The sequence below is a fragment of the Melanaphis sacchari genome, unplaced genomic scaffold, assembly GCF_002803265.2.
Source record: "Melanaphis sacchari strain LSU unplaced genomic scaffold, SCAv2.0 Contig0_pilon_pilon, whole genome shotgun sequence".
NCBI classification, from domain to species: Eukaryota; Metazoa; Arthropoda; class Insecta; order Hemiptera; family Aphididae; genus Melanaphis; species Melanaphis sacchari.
Genome location: NW_020270366.1, coordinates 7573752 through 7595419, shown reverse-complemented (window position 1 = coordinate 7595419; position 21668 = coordinate 7573752). Strand labels below are relative to the sequence as shown.

Below are 21668 nucleotides of genomic sequence, written 5' to 3'. Positions count from 1 at the left end.
AAACTCGACTAAATAAGTTAATTATTTTTAAAATCACCTGAATTACATTTAATAATTATGAAACTTCAAATATTTAAATGATAGGTAATACTGACAAAATTATACTTAAATAGTATTTTATAAAATCCTTTTTTATAATTACGAATTATAACTATTTATTTCTTATGTTTGCTATTCTTATACATACTTATTATTTTGATATTAATCACAAAAAACATTTTAATTACTATCATATAATTTTGAATTTTTTTTTTTTGAATTATGTATTCAAAAATAAACTGTTTAACATTTTGAATACCAAACATAATATGTCGGCAATACATATTGTACAATTAAGTTATATTATTATCTTGTTATCTCTCATTTTTTTAATAGTCAATTCAAAGGAGATTTTCGAGTTGAGTTCCAAAAGTTTAAAACCATGATTCAGTTCATCAATTATTTTCTGTTTGATAGATTTTTTAGGTGTTATTGCAATACAGTCATAGCTATTTTTATTTTGACAATTTAATTTAGCGTTATTTATAGCTCCTTCGATTTTGGAACATGGTTTTTCCGATAATAGAAACGATGTATATGATATTTGACGAATTTGTGAATTTAGTTGATTTTAGCATAGGATATTGGGAGAAATTGATTCAAAACGATATTTGAGTAAAAAAATGTATTAGAAAATGCATTCAGATATGAATTCAAACTAATAGTTTCAGTTTTGTTACTGTTATACATAAACAACTCTGGAATTTAAAAAAATAAATATAAAAATAATATGGACAGTATTGAGCTATAAATCATAGAATGTACCTGTAATAATTATTAATTACAGATTTGCTGGTTTTTTTTTATTCGTGTGTACCATTATAACATACAATTGGTTAGATAATTACTTAGTAGAATATACATATAAAATATTATAGTAATACGTAATTGTAACAAAGATAATATTTAATTGTGGCTTAATTAATATTATTTATCATAAATAAAAACAACCATAATGAAGATTTTAAAACAATTTAGTAAAATGCTTACTTTTCTATTACAATGGTCAAAAAAATTAGGACTTAGATCAATACAATAAAATTGTGCTAATGTAAATTCTACACTTTTCGATTTAAGAAAGATGGGATGTAAGTATTGTAAGTATTACATATAGTATAGCTTACCAGTATTATTTCCTAGTAATGAAACAAAATTGCAAACAAACTAATTAAACGAAATTGTAATAAATGTGGGTCACATAACTTATTAGCTCCCCTGACGACAATATTGTTTGTTACTACACCAATTAATTGATTGATTACTGCAGGAGTGTAAAAAAATAATGAACGACTTAATTAAATAATAATAGTAAAATTTTGTACATTATTTAAATTTTTAAAGTTCAAACATTTTACTTGTTTTGTTTAAATTAAAAAAAAAATACTACCTATTATTTTCTTTCAAATTATTAAATACATTAAATAATCAAGTATTTTTACATAATTTTAGAACATATTATGTTTCGTGTTACAAAATCTTACCCTTTATTAGTTCAATAAATACACTATTACGTTAACCACGTATAATATTATATCATGGCAGAAACATGTGTGGGTAATAACTAATAGATATCCCAGTATTAATTATTTTGAACAATTATAAGTTATAACTAAAAAAAACTTATAAACCTTGTGTATAAAATGTGAAGGTATTTTTTTAAATTTGACCTTTTGATACTCTTTTTTTATCGAACAAATTTTCATATTTTCAAAATGTTTGTGTGATTATATTATGTAGGTATTGAAGAAATTTGTATTTCTAAAAAACCCTCGACTTTTCTGTAAATGAAGTATTAATAAACGTTAGGAATGTTACAGAATTTCAATCGAGTTATCAAAAACTTCACAATCTTGTTACTATACCTATCGAAAGTCTAAAAACGATTTTAGTTTTATTACTAGAAACACCTAAAGTAACATTGTAGATATTGATAGTGGGTTTCTTCCTACTCAAGCTTTCATGTCATTATTGTTCTTTATATTTATCAAAATTGATATGGTATAACACGAATTCAAATTGTAATTTTTTCTTTATCAATTATATATAAAAAAAAAAAAAAAAAACGATGATTTATTTATTTTATAATTGAGTATCCAAATTTTTATAAAGCTATAAACATGTATAGGATGGGATTATAATATCGTTGTTGTAACTTGTTGTACATGCTTGCACATAAATATTTCTGAACATCTATTTAATAACTTTTTCTTTGTCAAAAAAATAATAATAAACCAATAATTATAGCTCACATTAAAATACATATTATAGACATGTGTAATGTTATTTATCATATTACTCAAAATATTTTTAAAATTTAAAAGTCTATACCTATTTAATAATTGGTTTAACTGTATGAAATGAATCTAAAATTTATATACATGTATTTTTACGGAGATCGAGTATACGCTTATTCAAATCATCCATATTATAGACCTAAAAAACAATAAAATTAAAAATGTATAATTAATGTTCTTTAATGTTTAGTAAATAATAATAATTGTACATATAGTCTATAAATTATAAAACATTATATTAAAAAGAATTATAATATTATGTAATATTATCATTAGGGCTAGGATTTTAATGACCTAAAAACCTAAAAAAATGATTGAAAAAAATATAATTATATTAATAAATTAATAAATAATAATTTTTATTTATATACTTATAAATATTAATTATTATTTATTATTTATTCTTCTGGTTTATTATTTATTCTTCTGGTATAATGGCCAATATCATACGTATAATGAATAGGTATTGGCACGTTAAATTTAATAATAAATTTATGAAGATAACACGTAATCGAACATTATTATCGATTATTGCTCTGTTAATCTAACGAGTATATTTTATATTATACATATAAACGATTGGTATTTTGAAGTATTAAATATTTTTAGAAAATATGTTTATGATTTTATTTTAATGTTGTATCTTTATATGTTTGTACAATAATTTATAACGATCAATAACGACCATTTAAAATTTTAAAAAAATTAAAAATTAATAAAAATGTGACCCAGATTTCAATACAGTATGAAAAAATGACCGTGAAATTGAAAAAATGACCTTAAATTCAAAAAAAGTACAAAAAATATGCAAAATAAAAACTATATATTTGAACTCGTAGATGACCAAATCACATTTTGTGCTTGAAAAGCTATATCCTGAAAATCCTAAAAAAAATGCAAAATCCTATACTATCCTAGCACTGATAATCATTATAACAAGTACATAACCATTATATTCTTGATGATTTTTTAATACATAATATATAATGATGATATACTCACACATCATAATTTATTGTATATTTTATTATTTCATTAAATAAAATAACGGTCAAGTTGTCGCATGCAGATAGCCCTCAATAAAAACCAATAATCCCTATTGATCATTGATGAGAGAGACGATCTATATTGTTTGGTCACATAGGAACCCAAACGCTATTGCGACAACATGGCACAAAGCGTTTGACCTATTTTCGTGTGCCGTCAAAGACAAGGGATGGTCCAATGGGCAATGAGGCTCTCCGTCGTCGGGGAGAAAGCCGATTTCTCTAAGGACACGGAGGATTTTGATGGAGCCGCCCGCGACCCTGGCTGTCTTTACCACGTCGTCTTCTCTCGCCAGTGCATGAGCACCAGCCAAACTATCGAATGCATGAGCACCGACAAAAATTATTAGTGCAGGCGCACCAGACAAGCGAGCAAGAGCTCTACCCAAAAACCACCATACACTTCACACCACAAGATTCTGCGAGCGATAGCTTAAATTCCTTTTTTATAAGTTAAATCAGTGTTGTTTTCTTATATAAACTTAAGTTTTTCTTAAGTCGTATTGTAACTTGTGTCACTTTGCATCTTTCTCTGAGGAACATACTATAGGTATTCACTGCGGCGAACCAGGTAAGGTACATGCCCAAAATACTTATTGTTAGTACGGAATTTTTTACCATCTAATTTACATAACGGTGTATTTGATCATATTCTTGAATCACGATCTCGAGAACCCTCCGAAGAACAGGAGGAAGGTAATAACGCGAGAACAAGTATTTTTAATAATCTTTACCGGACTTACATACAAGGCTTGTGTCCCTTTGTGTCAGTACGGCCACTCCTCACATTACCATTACGCACTACTCCCATTACTATTAACCATATTTTTAACTAACTTTATTTTTTATTTTAATTTCTCTTATTTTTGTGTTATTACACATAGTAAAGAAATTTTGTTATTGAAAATTTTGTACAGGACCTGCTACAATATTTGTCCATGTGCCTAAAAATTGATCCGTAAGCCCGTTTACATACTAGTCGTATTTTAGTCAATTTAATTTTTCTTGAAAACAGTGTTTTTATTTAATTTACAATTTACAATATTATAACAAAATTTTAGGTACTTACGTGTAATAAAAATAAAAAATAAAATATATTTCAACAGTTATTAATAACACAGCAAAAAAATAAATAATATGTATATAATGAAAATACAACATATTATAACAGATTCAATCAAATAATAATAAAAAAAAAAATGTGAATTTTTTCTAAAAATATTGATAGTTATATATAATGTTGGTTTATAGTTTACATATAATGGGCAAAAATACAAACATTTATATTTTAATATAAAAGAATTATTAAGAAGAAATAAGTGTTATAAAAATTAAGCATATGTGTATAAGACTCCATTACAATAATAGAATAATATGAAATATTTTACAAAAGTTAGTAATTATAAACTATAGCTACATTTTATTTATTTATTTTTATTTTTACATTTAATAAACAATATCTGTATCAAATTATATTAGACACAATACGAATATGTGATAAGAGTTAACAGGTCATGAGTTTTTGAAGAAAGAAGCTACCCATTAATGACACTTTCTATTAGTTTGTTATTTAATTTAATTTAAAAAATTGCGACACCACTTACGCTTCAAACGTCTCGGAGGATTGCCAGGTATTGTGGGACTTACCAAGTTTTTTATAAATTGATTCGGATGATTATTTAATCGGTTGAAGAATCTTTTACAAAAGATTTTTGCTTCATCATTTATTGATTTATATTTTAAATCTGTGTATAGTGAATGATTTGACACGTTAGGTGGAGTATTCATTAGTTTTCTAAGAGAAATATTTTGGAAGGTTTGGATTTTCAAGATATTTGAATTTTTCGCATTGCTCAAGAGTTGAAGGTCATGGGTCCATAATGGTTTCAGTAGCGTTTTATATACAAGAATAAGCAGTTTTGTTCTAATTGAGGTGTATTTATTATTACATAATAAGGGCTCATGCGAAGGCAATTATTCAATGCTAATAATTTAGTTCTTATGTGAAGAGCCCACATTAGTCTTTGGTCAAGAGTAAGGCCGAAGTATTTGATACTATTGGAGAGTAGGGAATTGGAATACTGCATAGAAAGACTCCAGAACAAGGAGTAAGTTTGGAGGTAAAGGTTGTATGAACTGATTTACTTTGGTTTACTTTAAATCTCCATTTGGTAAATCATTTTTCCATAGATTTACATTTTAGAATATAATAAAATGTTGTATAATAAATAATAATATGAAAAAGTTCAAAAACAAAAAAATAAACAGAAAAAAGCCATTTATAAAAATTATAAACGAGTCATGTAAATTATAAAAAAAATTAAGAAATAAAATAAATTCTGTTTACTATTGAAAATGGGTAAAAAACTTATCGGTTGGAGGTAATTTACAAAAATACAAAAAAAGAACTTGCGCTGTAGATAAAAAATAATTTGGGTGTTGTATTGTTGGTATATATGTATATAGTTTCAATGTTATGTTTTAAATTAATTTTAACATTTCAAAACATTTATGTATCTGTATAAGGCTATAACGTAATACATAAATAAGAATCATATTCGACATCCGTATTGTTAAAAGTCAGTACTACAAACGCACAATCATTTTTATGTTTATAGATATATTATTATAAATACTTATACTCTCACGACCATCTATAACCCTTAATGTCACCATGTCCCTCAAAATTCAACAACGATTTTTACTATTTTACGTATATATTTTATTCGAAATCAAAAGATTTTAGCCCTCCTCGCTCACAAACCATTCAAAATACGGTGTTTAAGTCTGTGGACTATCGCAAATATTAAACTTTAAGTTATGAATATATTTTATAGATATTATACTTCCATAAAGTTGTAACGTGTATCTGTTTATTAGTATAATAATATAATATTAATGTATTATAATAAATTATACATTTACCTACCTAAATTGACAATTATTTGTACAATTGTTGATATATATTTACAATATCATTGGCTTAAGTATATGCTTACTTATATATAATTTATTTTTTATATATTATGTACTAATAATTTTATATGATATTTAATTTATTATGTCAGAATACTTAATTTATTTTTTTTAAAACATAACAAATAAAAAAAAAGAGAAATATCTGTCTTCTTTACTAGTTGCCTGGTTACAATCTTCTAGAATAATATTTTGTAATAAGCCTAGTTTTAATCTGGATTTGAATTTTAAACTATTCGGATATTTTGCTCCGATTTATAAGTGAATTAGAGTTCTTTTAGTTATAAAAATTTTAATGTATTTTTCTTATCCATATTAGAGAAATAGGATAATTTCAAGTCATTATGGAACTGCAGTTTACTTTCTTGCATGAACAAAATGGATATTAGTGTTATTGTCAGGAATTAATTTTACATTGTAGATAATATATCACCTACCATAGAATATTAATAAAATCATTTATTTTATAACAATAGTTAGATTATATAAGTAGGTATAGCTAAATAGAAATTTCAAGTCCGTAATACATATACCAGTTACTATAGAACTAGTATACTTAGTAGGTATAGGTACTATAATTATGATTCAAGTATTTGTGTATTTATGGTACATGACTACAATAAATTTACATCAATAACTAATTAACTAATAAAAATATCTATTATCTAGGTACTTATGAATTTATTATTAGTTTTTACTTTATCAAGAACCTAGTTATTATACGTTTAAGTAAATATAAATTAAGTATAAATTCAGTGATGAAGTATCTATAAGTCAAAGCAAGTAGTTAAACAAACAATTGGTTCAACTGTAACCTATTCACCTAAAATTATGTCATATGTATAAAACTGCAAGACTTAAATATGAAGTTAAGCATTACTGATATATTATATAGCATTACACACTATTAATTTTCGATTGAGGTAGGTATTTAATTTGGACAGATGTTTACAAAACGTTCAATTTGTGTCACTGCAATAACATTAATTAAATAGTCATTGTATATTTGTATTTAGTTTTAGGTCATTTGGCATACATACAAATTCACTATATTTAGATTTTATAATAATATGATTATTTTGTATTACTTATATAGTTATTGTGGTATAAAACATGTTGCCTTTTAGTGTTTTTAAATATTATAATTGCATGTTTTATCATTCTTAAGTTAGTACTTACCTAGCATTAGATAATTAAAACATTCTTAACAATAATTGTAATAATATTTAAAATAATATACTAATTTAAAAATATGTTATATGTTACCTATACAATCAAATATAGTTATAATATAACAATTAAGTTACAGTTTACCAAAGATGGTTAATATCAATAAGGTTTTTACTATATACGTGACCAAGTATAATATATTTGAATATCTATCTATAGATTATTGCTGCATATTGTTTTAGGGTTTTTATAGTCCTTCATAAATTATGAGTTAGGGCATGATTGTAAATATTACCTAAAATATATAAAAATGTTGGTAAAAATAAAAAATAATTTCATTTTTAATACCTAGTCAGAAGTAGTTTAATATATAGTGTATTAGAAAATATAATATAACTTGTGAATGTTTTAAAAATATAGATATTTATTTACAATAGCTTAGATATATTATTATAAATTATATTATGAGTTCGCGATATTCATGATGTGCCAATTTTACTCGAACACTATTTGTACGTCATGATATCTTAAGTTAAATGTACAATTAGAATGTCAGGTATTAATGGCTAAAAGCCAAAAGGTATTCTGAGATCAGAGTTTCCTAAGTGGATAGTCAATATAGGAACAGCTAGAATACAAATCGAACGCATGGCCGAAAGATTTTTTACGATGAACTTGAAGTTATGCAAATCAATGTATAGAGTTCACTTAACTGTCATTTAATTTATACCTTCATAAATTATTTTCTTAAATTAAATTTATACAATAATAAAATGTGCGAAGAAATCGAACTTCATCGATACGACGACACACCTTGGGGATTTCGGCTGACAGGAGGCCATGATTTTGGAATTCCTCTTACTGTCGTTCGAGTAAGTCTTAAATTAAAAATATATAGGGTTAACGGGAAAGAAATTTTGACGTTTAAAAACTGTTAAAATAGGTGACTGGTGGTAGTTTGGCCGAGGAAGCTGGCATGTGTGTTGGAGATATGATTATTGAAATTAATGGAGATAACACAGCACAAATAACTCATAGCGAAGCTCAGCAATGTATTTTAGAAGCTGGCAATACTATAACTTTGTCGATTTTGCGGTAAATAAATTTATTTTAAATACAAACAATATTTTAATCATAAAATATAAAATAGTGCAATAAATATTTTTTTCAAGATTATTTCACAAAGCACGCTCACTCCTTTTTATCAATAATGTAGTTTTTAAAAATCTAATTTTTAGAAATTTTTAATTACAGGTACTTAAAACCATATTTTTAAATTCTTGAGATTTTTTTATACTATTTAAGAAAAGTCTTGTGAAAATAAAATTTATTTATTGTTTATAAGAACCTTCCCCATTTTATACTGTAAATTATTTAGCGAATAATTTTTTTCTGAAAATGTTAATGTATTAGAATCAAAATTCTAACCAGTATTTTTTGTATTATTTAACATTGTATAAGAAGGATAATAAGTTCATGATAATGGGTTTGGAATATGGGAGATTCTGAAGGTCTTAAGGGGTTATGGTGATTTGAAAATTTTATTAGCTTATAAAAGTTTTAAAAATACATAATTTTGTAAAAACGGTTTTAGAATAATAAATAGGTATCTATTATCTACTAACTATATCCAATATTATACATATTTTATATTTTTGTAAAATATTATAAAACCATATTAAAGAAGTATTATACTATGCATAAACATTTTAATAATTGAGGAACTATACGCATTAAAATTTTTGAATTAGGTACATAAACATTTTGAAAAGCATTATCCACTAAATAATATACAACAAAAACAGGTGGTTCTCATTTAAAAAATAAAAATAATTTTTATCACTATTTATTATACGGAATTTCTTAAGTAGTACAAAAATGTTCAAAAATTTGAATACCTACATGATTTTAAATTATATTTAAAAATTGAGTATATTCATTATTAAAAGAAAAAAGATGGGCAAGTGAGTGTACAATTCTGCTATACAATAGGTGTCCATAGGGTTACTGTCAATGGATGTGTTAAATTTGAATTAATTGATATTTTATATTATTGTATTTAAAGAACAACTCTGAGCGGAGACTGTTAGCTTATATAGCTAAGTATATATTTTTATAAATTTATAACATCTGTTTTAATATTAGTATTAAATTAATTTATTTTACTATTCATTTAAGTTTTTAAAAATTATATAATATATAGAAAACGCTAACATAAACATTTAGTGAAAATTTCAATTATCTACTTTGTTTTAGAGTTAACTAAAACAGTAAAACAACGAAATTGGTTTTGTCGCAACTAAATTTGCGTGGAGATTCCTGTTATTCATTATATTTTTCCCTGATTATTTTTAAAAACATTGGAGATTTTTAATTTTGACTTCCCAAGAAGCACAAACTAGAACCAATTTTCTATTCAAATCATTTTCGAAGTTGAAAATTGAAGCATTTTTTAACTACTGATCTTGTATACATACAAAAAAAAAAAAATACAATCTTGTAAAATCTATACATTCAGCAATTACAGTCATAATTTAAAATAGGAGTGAGCATGCATGGTGAAATTAATCACGTTATACATAAAATTTAATTTTAAAACTATAGATTATAGCTATAGCTATCATATAATACCTAAGTAATAACCAGGTTATACTTATACTAATTATTTTATTTATTTTTAGTTTCTATATTCTTAGTTTGCGTCTCTAATGAATTATTTTTTGTTAAATTTTACACAAATAAAACCAAATTATTAAACAAGATAATTAATATTATAGTTTAAAAAACATCAGGAGTGCCGGGTGGCTTCTTTTCTAAAATTATTCTCATTTATATAAGTACCTATCTACTCTGTTATGTATATGATTATTGTACCTTGATGTTTAGACTGTATATTTTAATTAAAAATTAAAAAAAAATCAAATGTAACTATTAAAATAAGTAACTAGGTAATTTTTTTTTTTATAAGATTGAAGTTTTATTTTTATTTACAGAGGAAGTCCTGTACCAGCAGTTACACCAACTAGAGGATTACACACACCTTCAGTCATTGATCGTGCAACATCTTCTATTGAAAGTCTAACTGAATATGAGCATAGAGATAATGTAGTATCAGGCAAGTTCAAGTTATAACTGCGTAATTTAAACTAATAATAATCTTATAATAATTATGGGATATAGCTGTATCAGAATCATACGAAAGTGTTCACGAGATGACTGAGGAAGAAATAGCTGAAAAATTATTGGAAAGTGCTGAAGTTATTGAAAATAATGGGAAAAATGTCATAGGGTAAATAGTAAATTTATAATGATCATATTTAACTAAAACTAACATATTTTAAATTTTGATAGTGTTAACTTTAAACGTTTTGTTCCAAAATGTGATTTTATTAAAAATTCACTGGTATTTCAAACATTACAAGAAGAACAAATTTTTGACCAAAAATCAGAGCAAGAGCAATTAAAAAAGTGTCCAACAAAAAGATTTTCAACATTTTTGACGCCACCAAATAGGCCTAAAATCAGACCACCGGAGAAAAAAAATCTTGAAGAAGTAAAACAAATTGAGGTGGAGGTGAGATATATTATTAAGTAATACATTTTTATACATTCTATTTGTAAATCAATAAACATTAAGGTAATGTGCATAGATATATGAACTATTAAAGTATCTATTGGTTGTGATGATTATTTCATTAAAAAAAATATATATTTCTGGTATCTAGGTAAATGAATCTGCAAATCAGCTTGTTGAGGAAAATAAATCAAAATCTTGCGAACAAGTATGTACAAACTGTAAATGTAAATTAAGTGATATAGAAGATTGTATTATACCTACGGATACAGTAACGGAAATAGAAAAATATGATAGCGATCATAACATAGAAGAGCATGAAGAGACTTTGGATAAACACATTGAAAACGAAATTGAAAGACAGGAAGAGCATCAATGCGGGATTGATCAAGAAAAAGTAGAAAACATTATTATAAATGAGGTAGATATAATAATTTATGCACTTTAATAAATGAGTACTGAGTACTTATATTTAAACATATTAAGTACTTTAAATTTTTACTGATAAGATAATTTAAATTTGTAAAAGTATGATTTAAAATAGTAAGTATTAATTAATAAATAAAACGCAACTGTAATAATTTTATTTAAAATGCACATCTATATTGTTTAGGATTTAATTGAAAAAATTGAAGAAACATGTGAATCAAATATTAATGAAGTGAACAAAGAGCCTGAGAATACGTTTGAAAAGAGTATATTAAATATTCAAAATCAATTGTCTGCCATTCGAGAATTACCACTACAGATACAAAATCATATTTCATTGTTAGAAAAACAACTTTCGGATATACTCTCACACAAAATACAATCAATTGAAATATCTGAAAATAACCAAATTAAAAACATTGATAATGAAGAAGACCAAGAAGAAAATTTAATCGAACAGGAAAACATCGATGACGGGTCACAAAAGACATATGATGATGAAGTATTGGAGTCAGTTGATGAAATATTTGAAGATGTTCAAGAATTGGAATCAAATGGAATATCAGAAGACAATAATTCTAATGAAGAAGCTGAAGATAGAGAACCTAGTGGAAGGCCAATATATCCTCTTACACCGTTACCAAGACCTATTGTATTACCTGGTGGTCGCAAATGGAGATGTCCTAAAGATGCTTACAATGAAAAATTTATTGCTGAAACATTGATATCACAAGCTGAAGTTTTAGTCGGTTCTACATTGGGGTAAAAATTGAACTTTTAAAATTTTAACATTACATTTAAGAATTATCTATTTATACATGCCTATTTCCTTATGTACGATGGATAAATCTTATGGTCTTATTTAGCCTATATTAGTTATGTATTCCTATATAACGTACAATTTACATATATTAAAGTTATATTATACTTAGAGAAGAATTTTAGATTTAGAGTAAGGAATGAACTAGTTTTAAAATGGTGTTTTTATTTTATATCTATCATCACGTTATGGAGCTAGAATATTTGTTTCAGTCTATAAGTTTGAAGCTTGTTTTTTAAAATTTGATTTTGTTGGTAGTTTGAGAGTCAAAACTAGGAAATTTTTAAAACTTTTTTTAATAATTGGACAAAATTAACAAAAAAAAAAGTTGTCAAGTGAGTAAACTTCTGCTGTACATTTGATGACGAGTGGGTTAGTGTTATAAGTGTGCTAAATTTAAATTCAATGATTTATTATTGTACACGTAAAATAATTCTGACCGTTTCGGTCTGTTAGCCAATATAATTACTATATATAATTTGTGGTATAATTGTTTTTATTGATATAGTTATTAAAGCCGTAAGTACTTAATTTTACTTTTAGCACTACGGTAGGTTGATATCATTTTTTCTTGGATAATGTAGTAGGTTATTATAATAATATACATTTATACCATACTATAAAAATGCATACTTAATGGTGTAACAAGCACAGTATCCTGGGTAGGGGGGGGCTACAGACCCATATAAAACATTATTTATTTTGAGGGGGCTATTAGAATATTTGGAGGCTAAACTCCCCAACCTCCCTAGTTGCGCTTATGTTAATAGGTACTTGAAATGTAATTTTATCTTTCTGTAAATATCTACCATAAAATAGCAAAAATATATTCGTAATATAAATAGATATTTTCTTAAAATAAATCAAAAATGTCTTTACATTTAGTAAAATGTATAATATAATAAACGTAAAAGTTTGAAATTTTCACGAATAATGTTTTTAAATTATAACAAAATAACATAATATATCGTTATTTATTGTTTAAATAAGTAATTTCCATCCAAATTTTAATTTAAAATGTTTATAAATATTAATTGCCTTTATATACCTATTTTTTATATTTTATAATTTCAGCACGAACTTGTGAAGAATCTTGTATTAGTTTTAAAAACTTAGACATGAAAAGAAAAGTTTTTATTAATTTCTAATTTCAAATACATATACAAAAAATGTGCCAATATACTATTAATATTTTTATACAAATATAAGAAATTTTTTTGTGAGATCTTATGTTAAATTTTCTAGAATTTTAAGTTTTTACCCATTCATAATTTTTTTATTGCCATTTATAAAAAAAAAAATGATCTTAATTATTTATAAAAAACTCAAAAAATTCAAAATAATTTGAAAATTTTAATGTAAATATTTAGTAAGAATTTCAAGTTTCTGTGGTTATTCGTTCATAAATTATAATAAAGAAATCAATTTAGTCAAAATATAGTTTAGTGTAAAAAATTTCCGTTATTGTAATCGAATTTTCAAATTTGATCTCTCTAAAGTACAAACTAGATTCAATTTGCTATCTAAAATTAAAACCACCCTCGAAGTTGAAAATCAGAATCATTTTATCGACCACTATCGTGTACTTGTACACACATACAATATAAATCAACATATCATTATAAAATAATCAAATATTCATAGCTCTGCTAATAATAGAAGAATGAAAGTATTTACGCAAATATAAATTTTTACTTCATCATCTTTCAATTTTATTTATTTGTTTTAATTTTCTATAGAAACAAGCCATTTTTACCAAGTATAATTTTTCAAAGCATATAGGTTCTTTTTGAGTTATTTAGATTTATTTACTTGTGTTGATAATAACGTTTTTAATTTTAGTAAACTAATCAGTAATCAGTAGTCCTTAATATTTTATACAAGCTGAATAATTTGTAAACTGCTATCCTGTTTAGTATTTTAAATAAAAAAGAATATTATTTTAGATTAAACCACTAAATCATGTACCTCAATTTTTTTCTGCTTGGTACGGTTAATGAGCGTTTATATAATATCAATTATAATATACCTATACTATTAAATAATGTAATATATAATATAGTGTTACCTATATAATTTAACAACAATTATTGATTATTTTATTTTTTAATTCATAAAAGGATATTTATATTAACTTGGTAAATAATTAAAAAAAATTGTTCTTAACATTAATAATAATTTTTATTTATAGGGTTAATTTTAGAAAGTATGAACCACCAAAATTTGATTTGTCGAATTCAGCGGTATATAAATTAGTACATAATATTGAGAAAAAAAATACTGGGGGCATTGAAAATAGGCCTGAAGTAGTTGCGGCCGAAGAAGATTTTTATTACCACAAACCAGTAATATGAATATTTTATAAATTTTCTTCCCATTAGATTGTATTAATAACTTGTAATTATGTACATTCAGATTGACGCAAGACAATTCTATTTAGCTACACTACCACAACCAACTACGGTAAGTAACTAATATCTTAATTTACCTAATTATTACCTATAATTACTTAATAGGTACTTAGGTATTAAATATTACAATTTATAATGCAGTTTTAGGGATACCTACCTATTATTGTAAATTAAGAGGAAATATTTTTATGTTTTTTTGGACGTAGCCCATTCGGCTCCCGTTTTACAAAAGGGTCAATTCCCAAATGGCTCCTGTCGAAAGGTTTTACACGCAGGTAAGTTCCCAAACGGCTTCGGTTTTTTACGACACAAATTCTTTCCCACTTCTTATAGATTTAGGACTGTCTCAAAAGAGGTGTGGTTAAAAATGTGTTGTTGTTTTTAGTTAAATTATAAAAATTATATCTTGTAAATTAAATGTTAAAAAATAGAAAAATTGTAAAAAAATGTATGTACATATATGGTAAAATAATAAAAAAATCATACAATAGGTAAATTTTTGACACACAGTTTTTTTATATAATCTATGTTTGTTATTAAATTCAATGAAAATTCTTGTATGCATCAGTATATCATCGACTTAAAATCGGTATATCGGTATTAACAGTATTAACAGTCAGCCGTTTGGAAATTTTATCGGCTCGTAATACCTTTTTCCTACAGGAGCCGTTTGGGAATTGACCTGTTCGTAAAACTTTTTTCGACGGGAGTCGTTTGGGAATTGGGAATAAGCAAACAATGGACGGAAACCGTTTGGGATACACCGGTTTTTTTAACTCTTGTTACTAGGATTATTTTGTATAGTTCTAGTTCTGAGTATAAATGTATAATAATTACTTGTTTTTAATTTTAGGTCCCGGATTTTGAAACAGATAATCAACATGGACATTAGGTATTAACTATTTTTTTTTTTTTTTGTAATCCAAAGTAGTATTCTGTTTTAAAAACATTATTTGATTTAATTAAATTTATTATTTGTTATGCTTAACATTTTAGTTAATATTATAGGAAATGTTAGAATATCACACAGTGTACCTAAACCCTTTAATTGTATTAGGTTTAAGTCTTATTTTTTAATGTATAAATAATTTTATGTTAATTGATTCTTAAATGTTTGCTTTGATTATTTTAGTAGATACATATATAGTGTTAAAACTGTAAGAATTTATTTTTAATTTTTAACAGGTATCTGCTATCTAATCAAACATTGTTTTATAGTACCAAGTTATCCTATAAAATGTTTTAAACTAGTTCAAAATCATAATGATTATTAAAAATAAAAACAACATAGTATCAATTTTTAATATATTATCATTCCTATCTGACTATGTCTAATACTGAAAATTTTATAGATTCATGATTTAATATTTATAAATAATTAGTATTTAAACTTATATTATTTAATAATGAAACATAGTTTTAATTTAAATTAAGTTCAAATACATATTATGAAGATATACTATTAAAGCATTATCAATTTATAAGACTATAATTGCTTATAAATACATTTTATATTTATAAAAAAATAAAAATAATTGATAATCCAAAATTAGAAATGAAACTAAATATCAGATAAGTTCAGCAGATTAAAATTTTGTTTGGTTGAAGTACAACTTATAAGCCATGTTACTACCAAATTCAACAACAAGTAAATTTAATTAAAACCCATATAGTATTAATTAATTATATTACAATTATAAATAAAAATCTAGTTCAAATATGATTAAAAATTGATTTAATATTTTAAATATTGAATAATGATAATAAAATATTTAAAAATGTGAAAATAAAATGTATCAAAAATTACAGAAATAAATAGTAGAATACCTTTATTTATTAATCTATATAATTAAAAATAACTTATCACAGAATACAAAAAAAAAAAAAAAAAATTAAATATAAGATTAAAATTATTGTCGTTTTTCTAAACTTTTATATTTTGCTTCCAATCTCTTAGCATATGCATCCAACTTAAACGCTGCTTGTTCTAGCTTAGAAACACTATCTTCAATCTGGTCAATTTGAGAAAGGTATGGTTCTAACGATTTATCTAAATAATAATAATAAAAAAAAAAAAACAAGTAAATAAAAATTTAAGAGAAGCATATATTTGTAATAGATAAATACAAAATAAAATTATAAGTAATGGTAAGAAAAGGGAATGTCAATAAAAGTTGCTAGAAGTATTATTTTTTAAATGTAATAAAAATTTTATATGCATTACATTTTTCATTTAGTTCAATGATTTGTTTACCAACATCTGAAGCAATTTGTCTATAAGATGCATATTTTTGCATAGTTACTTTATTCATAGTTTCCAATAGTTTATAATCCTCCTATATGAAATAAATAAAAATTTCATTAGACATACATTATTTTTTTTAACAATAAATATTTTATACCAACCTCAGTAATATTAAGTTCTCCCATCAAATATTCAGATGTTTTTTCAAACATTTTAGTAGATAATAAGCTTAAATTAGGATCATGAGGATCATTACGTTCAAAACTACTAGTGCTAGTCGAGAGAGTTGGTCCTAAAAAGTAATAGATAATTTTCAAACTTTGTTTTATAAATTAATCACAATAAATAATAAATAAATTATTATATGTTATATTTTCTAGTAATATTATTTTAATGGTAGTATGGTACAATTGTTTAGCAATTATATAAACAGGAATTTAATTATAAACTTTGAATTAAATATTATTCTATCTATAAAATACCAATCTCACTAAAAAATTCAATGAAAGTAAATTTTGAGCATATGTCTCTATGGCACATCAAATATACATCTAAGCTATCCACAATAACATTTTCTTAATTATTTTTAGTGAAAACATTTCTTTAGTACATATTATGTATCAAAATTTTTTAACTATTCTTAAATTATTCTATTACATATTAGGCTTTAATAGTAACACATTCAATAAAAATGTATGTCATAATTAATTTATAATTATTAAAGGGGATTCTTTTATCAAACAATAGTCATTATTTCTAAATATATTAGCATTTTGAAAATATATTTTGTTAAATAATTTTCAATTGAAATAAAACAAATTTTTTTTTACATAAATTTATAACTTTTTATGTTTTTTTGAATGATAACATATACTTTTAATTTCATATTTGAGGCAGAATAATTTTTTGGAGTATTTTAATATATGAAAATCGAAATTTGGACAAGTAGTTTATGAGTTATGAATATTAAAAGTTTAGGAGAGCAGAGCAGTAGGTCAACATTTTACGAAGTTTCTTCATACTACTTCATTTTACTTACCTAAACTTAAAATACTTATAAACAGTTATAACTTATAACTCTTAAATCATAAATTACTAATACAAATTTTGATTTTTGTATATCAAAATACTGAAAGAAATATATACTGTTGTCCAAAAAAGTTAAAAAGTTAGAAAATTCTAACAATAAAAAATACTAAATAAATTTTGTTTTACTTTGACTGGAAATCATATAACATTTTTTTTTCGAAAACATTAATAACATTTTGATATAATGAGTTTTGTTTGATAAAATAATTACTCAGTGTATTCATTATCAAATACAACAGTGTATAAGGTCAGACAAATAATTAATTATATGTTTAAATTCTCTGACATTTAATAATGAAGCTTCTTTTACATGAAAAATGTTTTAAATTGTATTAATAATTATTTCTTTTTTTATGAATTTCAAAATCAGTCGATAATAGTTTTTTTTTATATTATGAGTATTGTACCAAAACAGTTATGTATCACTAAATAACATAAGTAAATAATCATTAAATAATCAGATATTTTTAAACAGTATATATTTTCAATATTTAAAACAATGTTTAAAAATTGTTAGAATAAATTAATTGTAGCAGCTAAGTACATGAAAGTAATTATATCAGTTTATAAAATAATATTTTTTTTTCACCTCTTTTGGGAGATTCTTCTACACATGAAAAGTCTTCAATTTTATCTTCCTCGGACATAATTACTTAGCTAGTTAAGTATTAGATACAAAATTATCTGATGGATCACTAATATTTTTTTTCTTATAGTGCCTGAGAACTGCAAATAATACATTTTAACATAACAATCAAACTATAAATATGTCTAAATTAAAAATTAAATAAATATTTTTATGATATTATGTAACATTATTAATGTTATGTAGAATATATTTTATAATGTAATAATAATATAATATACAGTCATAAAAGTTTAAGTAAAATCAAAAATGAACCTTTATAATTACTTTTTATCTTTTTGAATTGTATATTACTAGTTTGTAATTTGTAACAATTTGATTTGAACTTTTACATTCAGATTTAAAAACAATAGAAAACTCCTAAAGTTAATACTAAATATGAAATAATTGAAGTATAAATTTTGCAATTTGCAGTGTTTGCACCTACCACAGTACTATGGCTAAAAATGATAATATTAAATATTATCATAATACTATTATCATTTATCATAGAATAGATTAAATTTAAAAATTGTAATCAATTTAATCTATTCTGTTATTATCATGGTCTTTGAAGATAGTAATTAAAATTTAAAATAGATTTTAAAATCTTCCACGATTTAACTCAGATTTAAGATGTATATTATATTATTATAATATTATATTTTAAATCGTGGAATATTCTAAGGTCGTGGCTATGATGGTGATGCCATATATTTTTGTAAATGTTGTATAAGTGTTATCACTATTCACAAGTATTTAAATTTGAAGTCTAATAATATTAATATTATATTACATTTTTACGCGGAGTATGAACCAAGATTGAAGAATGTAATATCCATCCTATTGTTATATTTTAATAAGGAACAATAGTTGCTGGTAATATTACCCATTCAATTAATATTGCGAATTTAAGTCTTGAATTAATAAGAATTAAATTTTAAACATTTGTAATATAATATCCAGAAATTGTTTTGTTCCTCATTGTCATGAAGGTTACAAATCCCAAATTAAAAAAAAAATAAATTAATTACTTGGAATAAAACATAAAACAATGTTCAAAGCGCCAAAAGTAAGTTGCTAAAATCTAAATTACATTCGTTTTAATTGAGCCTACTTAACTTACATTTGTACCTACACCTAATTTATAAATATATTTTGTTTTTCAATTATAATCTATACTTATATATTTTAAATGTATTGTGATATAGGATGTACTACTTCTGGAGAAATGGACTTAAACAATCTAACGGATTGATACAAAATTGTGTCCTGGGATTGATAGTGTATGTGAAAAACATTTCGAGAAACTTACATATCTAGATATTTTGAAACTAAGATGCCTGATGGTTCAATTAATCGAATAGAAAGGAGTAGGTTATCATTAAAAAAAATTCAATTCCATCAATATTTCCAGATTTGTCACAGAACGTAATTAAGAATAAACAGATTAAAAAACTTAAACTTAATAATATTTTATGTTCAATTTATAATATATCTGTTACTTATAATAATTTGCAAGATACTTTAAAAAGCATGGAATTATCAGCTGCGTGGTATTTTTGTTGTGCACATAGTTCATTGATATTAGGTTATTTAGATTCTAATCATGAACTAATAAAAAAAATTATTATTTCAAGTAATGACCTTAATTTAAAGGTATAATTTTTAATATTATCACTAAAATAATATCAACAACAACATATTTTAATATATTTCAGGAATTTATTAAAAATAAGCAAGTTAACATAATACAGATACCAGTTACATCTATTGATGATATTAAGAAAATTCTAAAAGCTGTTGATGATATTAAAATGTGTACTGGAGCTAAAATTGATAATTGGTATTTTTTTTAAAACTTGATTTTTAAATTTAAAGTTATTGATGGTTGTAATTTTTATATTATATTATTCAGTATGAAATCTGAACAATGTTGTGTCGAGTGTCCAAAAGAAAAGGAATTTTCTATGGACATTCAAGGATAACTCGAAAAAAAAAAAAAGACAGAAAACCAACTACAAAACTTTTTGTAAAGAATGTTTATTGTAATAACAGCTTAATGTAAAGTTTGTTAAGTTAAAAAGTCAGTAAGGGAAATCGAAAAAACAGGATTAAAGAAGCGAAAAGTTAATGGGTAAAATTTACTTGGCGAAGGTAAATAAATTAGGATAACTAAATGTGATATTAATTAATTAAAATGTTAATTTTTTTTATCTGTGATACATAAATGGATACTTAAAATAATGAAATATAATATAATGACTAATAACTAATAAGTTTAATTTTGTTGATACATATTTATTTTTTAAAATGTAAAAATAATTTTTTTTTTGAATCTAAAAATTAGTTTTTGAAACCAACAAAAATTAATTATTATAGTTATTTATTTATTCACAAATTTGTTAACAATAGTCTGATAAATTAACTTATAAAAAGTCTGCAGCACATTAAAGTAACTAGTTAAGTAAAAAATACAATTACTTATTAATTTGTTGATGTTCATCTTTTGGATAGTATTAAACTTTTTCTTATTACTCAAACTTGTCATTCTCAACTCAGAATTGAAAATTCTCTTTGACAAACAATTTTTATTTTCTATCAACTGTATAAATATTAAAAATAAATTAGTAATTAAATTATAAATCTGTATTGTATGCTATTAATTATTGATTTATGTATGTAATAAGTGATATTACTGATATTATTATATTTTGATAATTGATTTTTTATATTAATTGGTTACTTTATTTTATAAAATTATCTTTTTAAAATTTAATTTTTTTTTTTTAGAAATAGTTTTATTACATTTATAATTAGCACACAAGAGTTATTTGTTCTATGTTTAACTTGTATGAAAAAAAGTAATGAATTATAAATATGTCTCTTTAAATAGGATATAATTGACAAAATTAAAAATATTTGGATATTATTTTGTAGCTAAAAATTA

At 23.7% G+C, this 21668-nt stretch overlaps 3 protein-coding genes across 5 annotated transcripts; 2 read left to right on the top strand and 1 right to left on the bottom strand.

Moving 5' to 3' along the window:
* The first annotated feature begins 8154 nt into the window (after window positions 1-8154).
* Window positions 8155-15882, top strand: LOC112593669 (membrane-associated guanylate kinase, WW and PDZ domain-containing protein 3-like). The gene is made up of 10 exons (XM_025338178.1): window positions 8155-8397; window positions 8469-8620; window positions 10519-10640; window positions 10706-10814; window positions 10877-11099; window positions 11251-11520; window positions 11713-12290; window positions 14540-14693; window positions 14764-14811; window positions 15613-15882. The coding sequence occupies exons 1-10, from the start codon at window positions 8299-8301 to the stop codon at window positions 15649-15651; spliced, it is 1794 nt and encodes a 597-aa protein (XP_025193963.1). The 5' UTR covers window positions 8155-8298; the 3' UTR covers window positions 15652-15882.
* A 745-nt stretch (window positions 15883-16627) lies between these two features.
* LOC112594589 (biogenesis of lysosome-related organelles complex 1 subunit 2) lies at window positions 16628-19160 on the bottom strand. 2 transcript variants are annotated; one of them, XM_025339465.1, is made up of 5 exons: window positions 18995-19160; window positions 18683-18819; window positions 17166-17296; window positions 16984-17095; window positions 16628-16809 (listed from the first exon to the last, which is right to left on the bottom strand). In XM_025339465.1, the coding sequence occupies exons 2-5, from the start codon at window positions 18738-18740 to the stop codon at window positions 16670-16672; spliced, it is 441 nt and encodes a 146-aa protein (XP_025195250.1). In that variant the 5' UTR covers window positions 18741-18819; window positions 18995-19160; the 3' UTR covers window positions 16628-16669. The 2 variants fall into 2 exon arrangements, with proteins under 2 accessions (XP_025195250.1, XP_025195241.1); XM_025339456.1 differs by having other exon boundaries at window positions 19007-19160.
* A 188-nt stretch (window positions 19161-19348) lies between these two features.
* On the top strand, window positions 19349-20965 carry LOC112594598. Of its 2 annotated transcripts, XM_025339487.1 has the most exons (5): window positions 19349-19597; window positions 19685-19790; window positions 19930-20377; window positions 20440-20564; window positions 20637-20965. In XM_025339487.1, the coding sequence occupies exons 3-5, from the start codon at window positions 20255-20257 to the stop codon at window positions 20704-20706; spliced, it is 318 nt and encodes a 105-aa protein (XP_025195272.1). In that variant the 5' UTR covers window positions 19349-19597; window positions 19685-19790; window positions 19930-20254; the 3' UTR covers window positions 20707-20965. The 2 variants fall into 2 exon arrangements, with proteins under 2 accessions (XP_025195272.1, XP_025195264.1); XM_025339479.1 differs by having other exon boundaries at window positions 19349-19790.
* The last annotated feature ends 703 nt before the right edge of the window (window positions 20966-21668 follow it).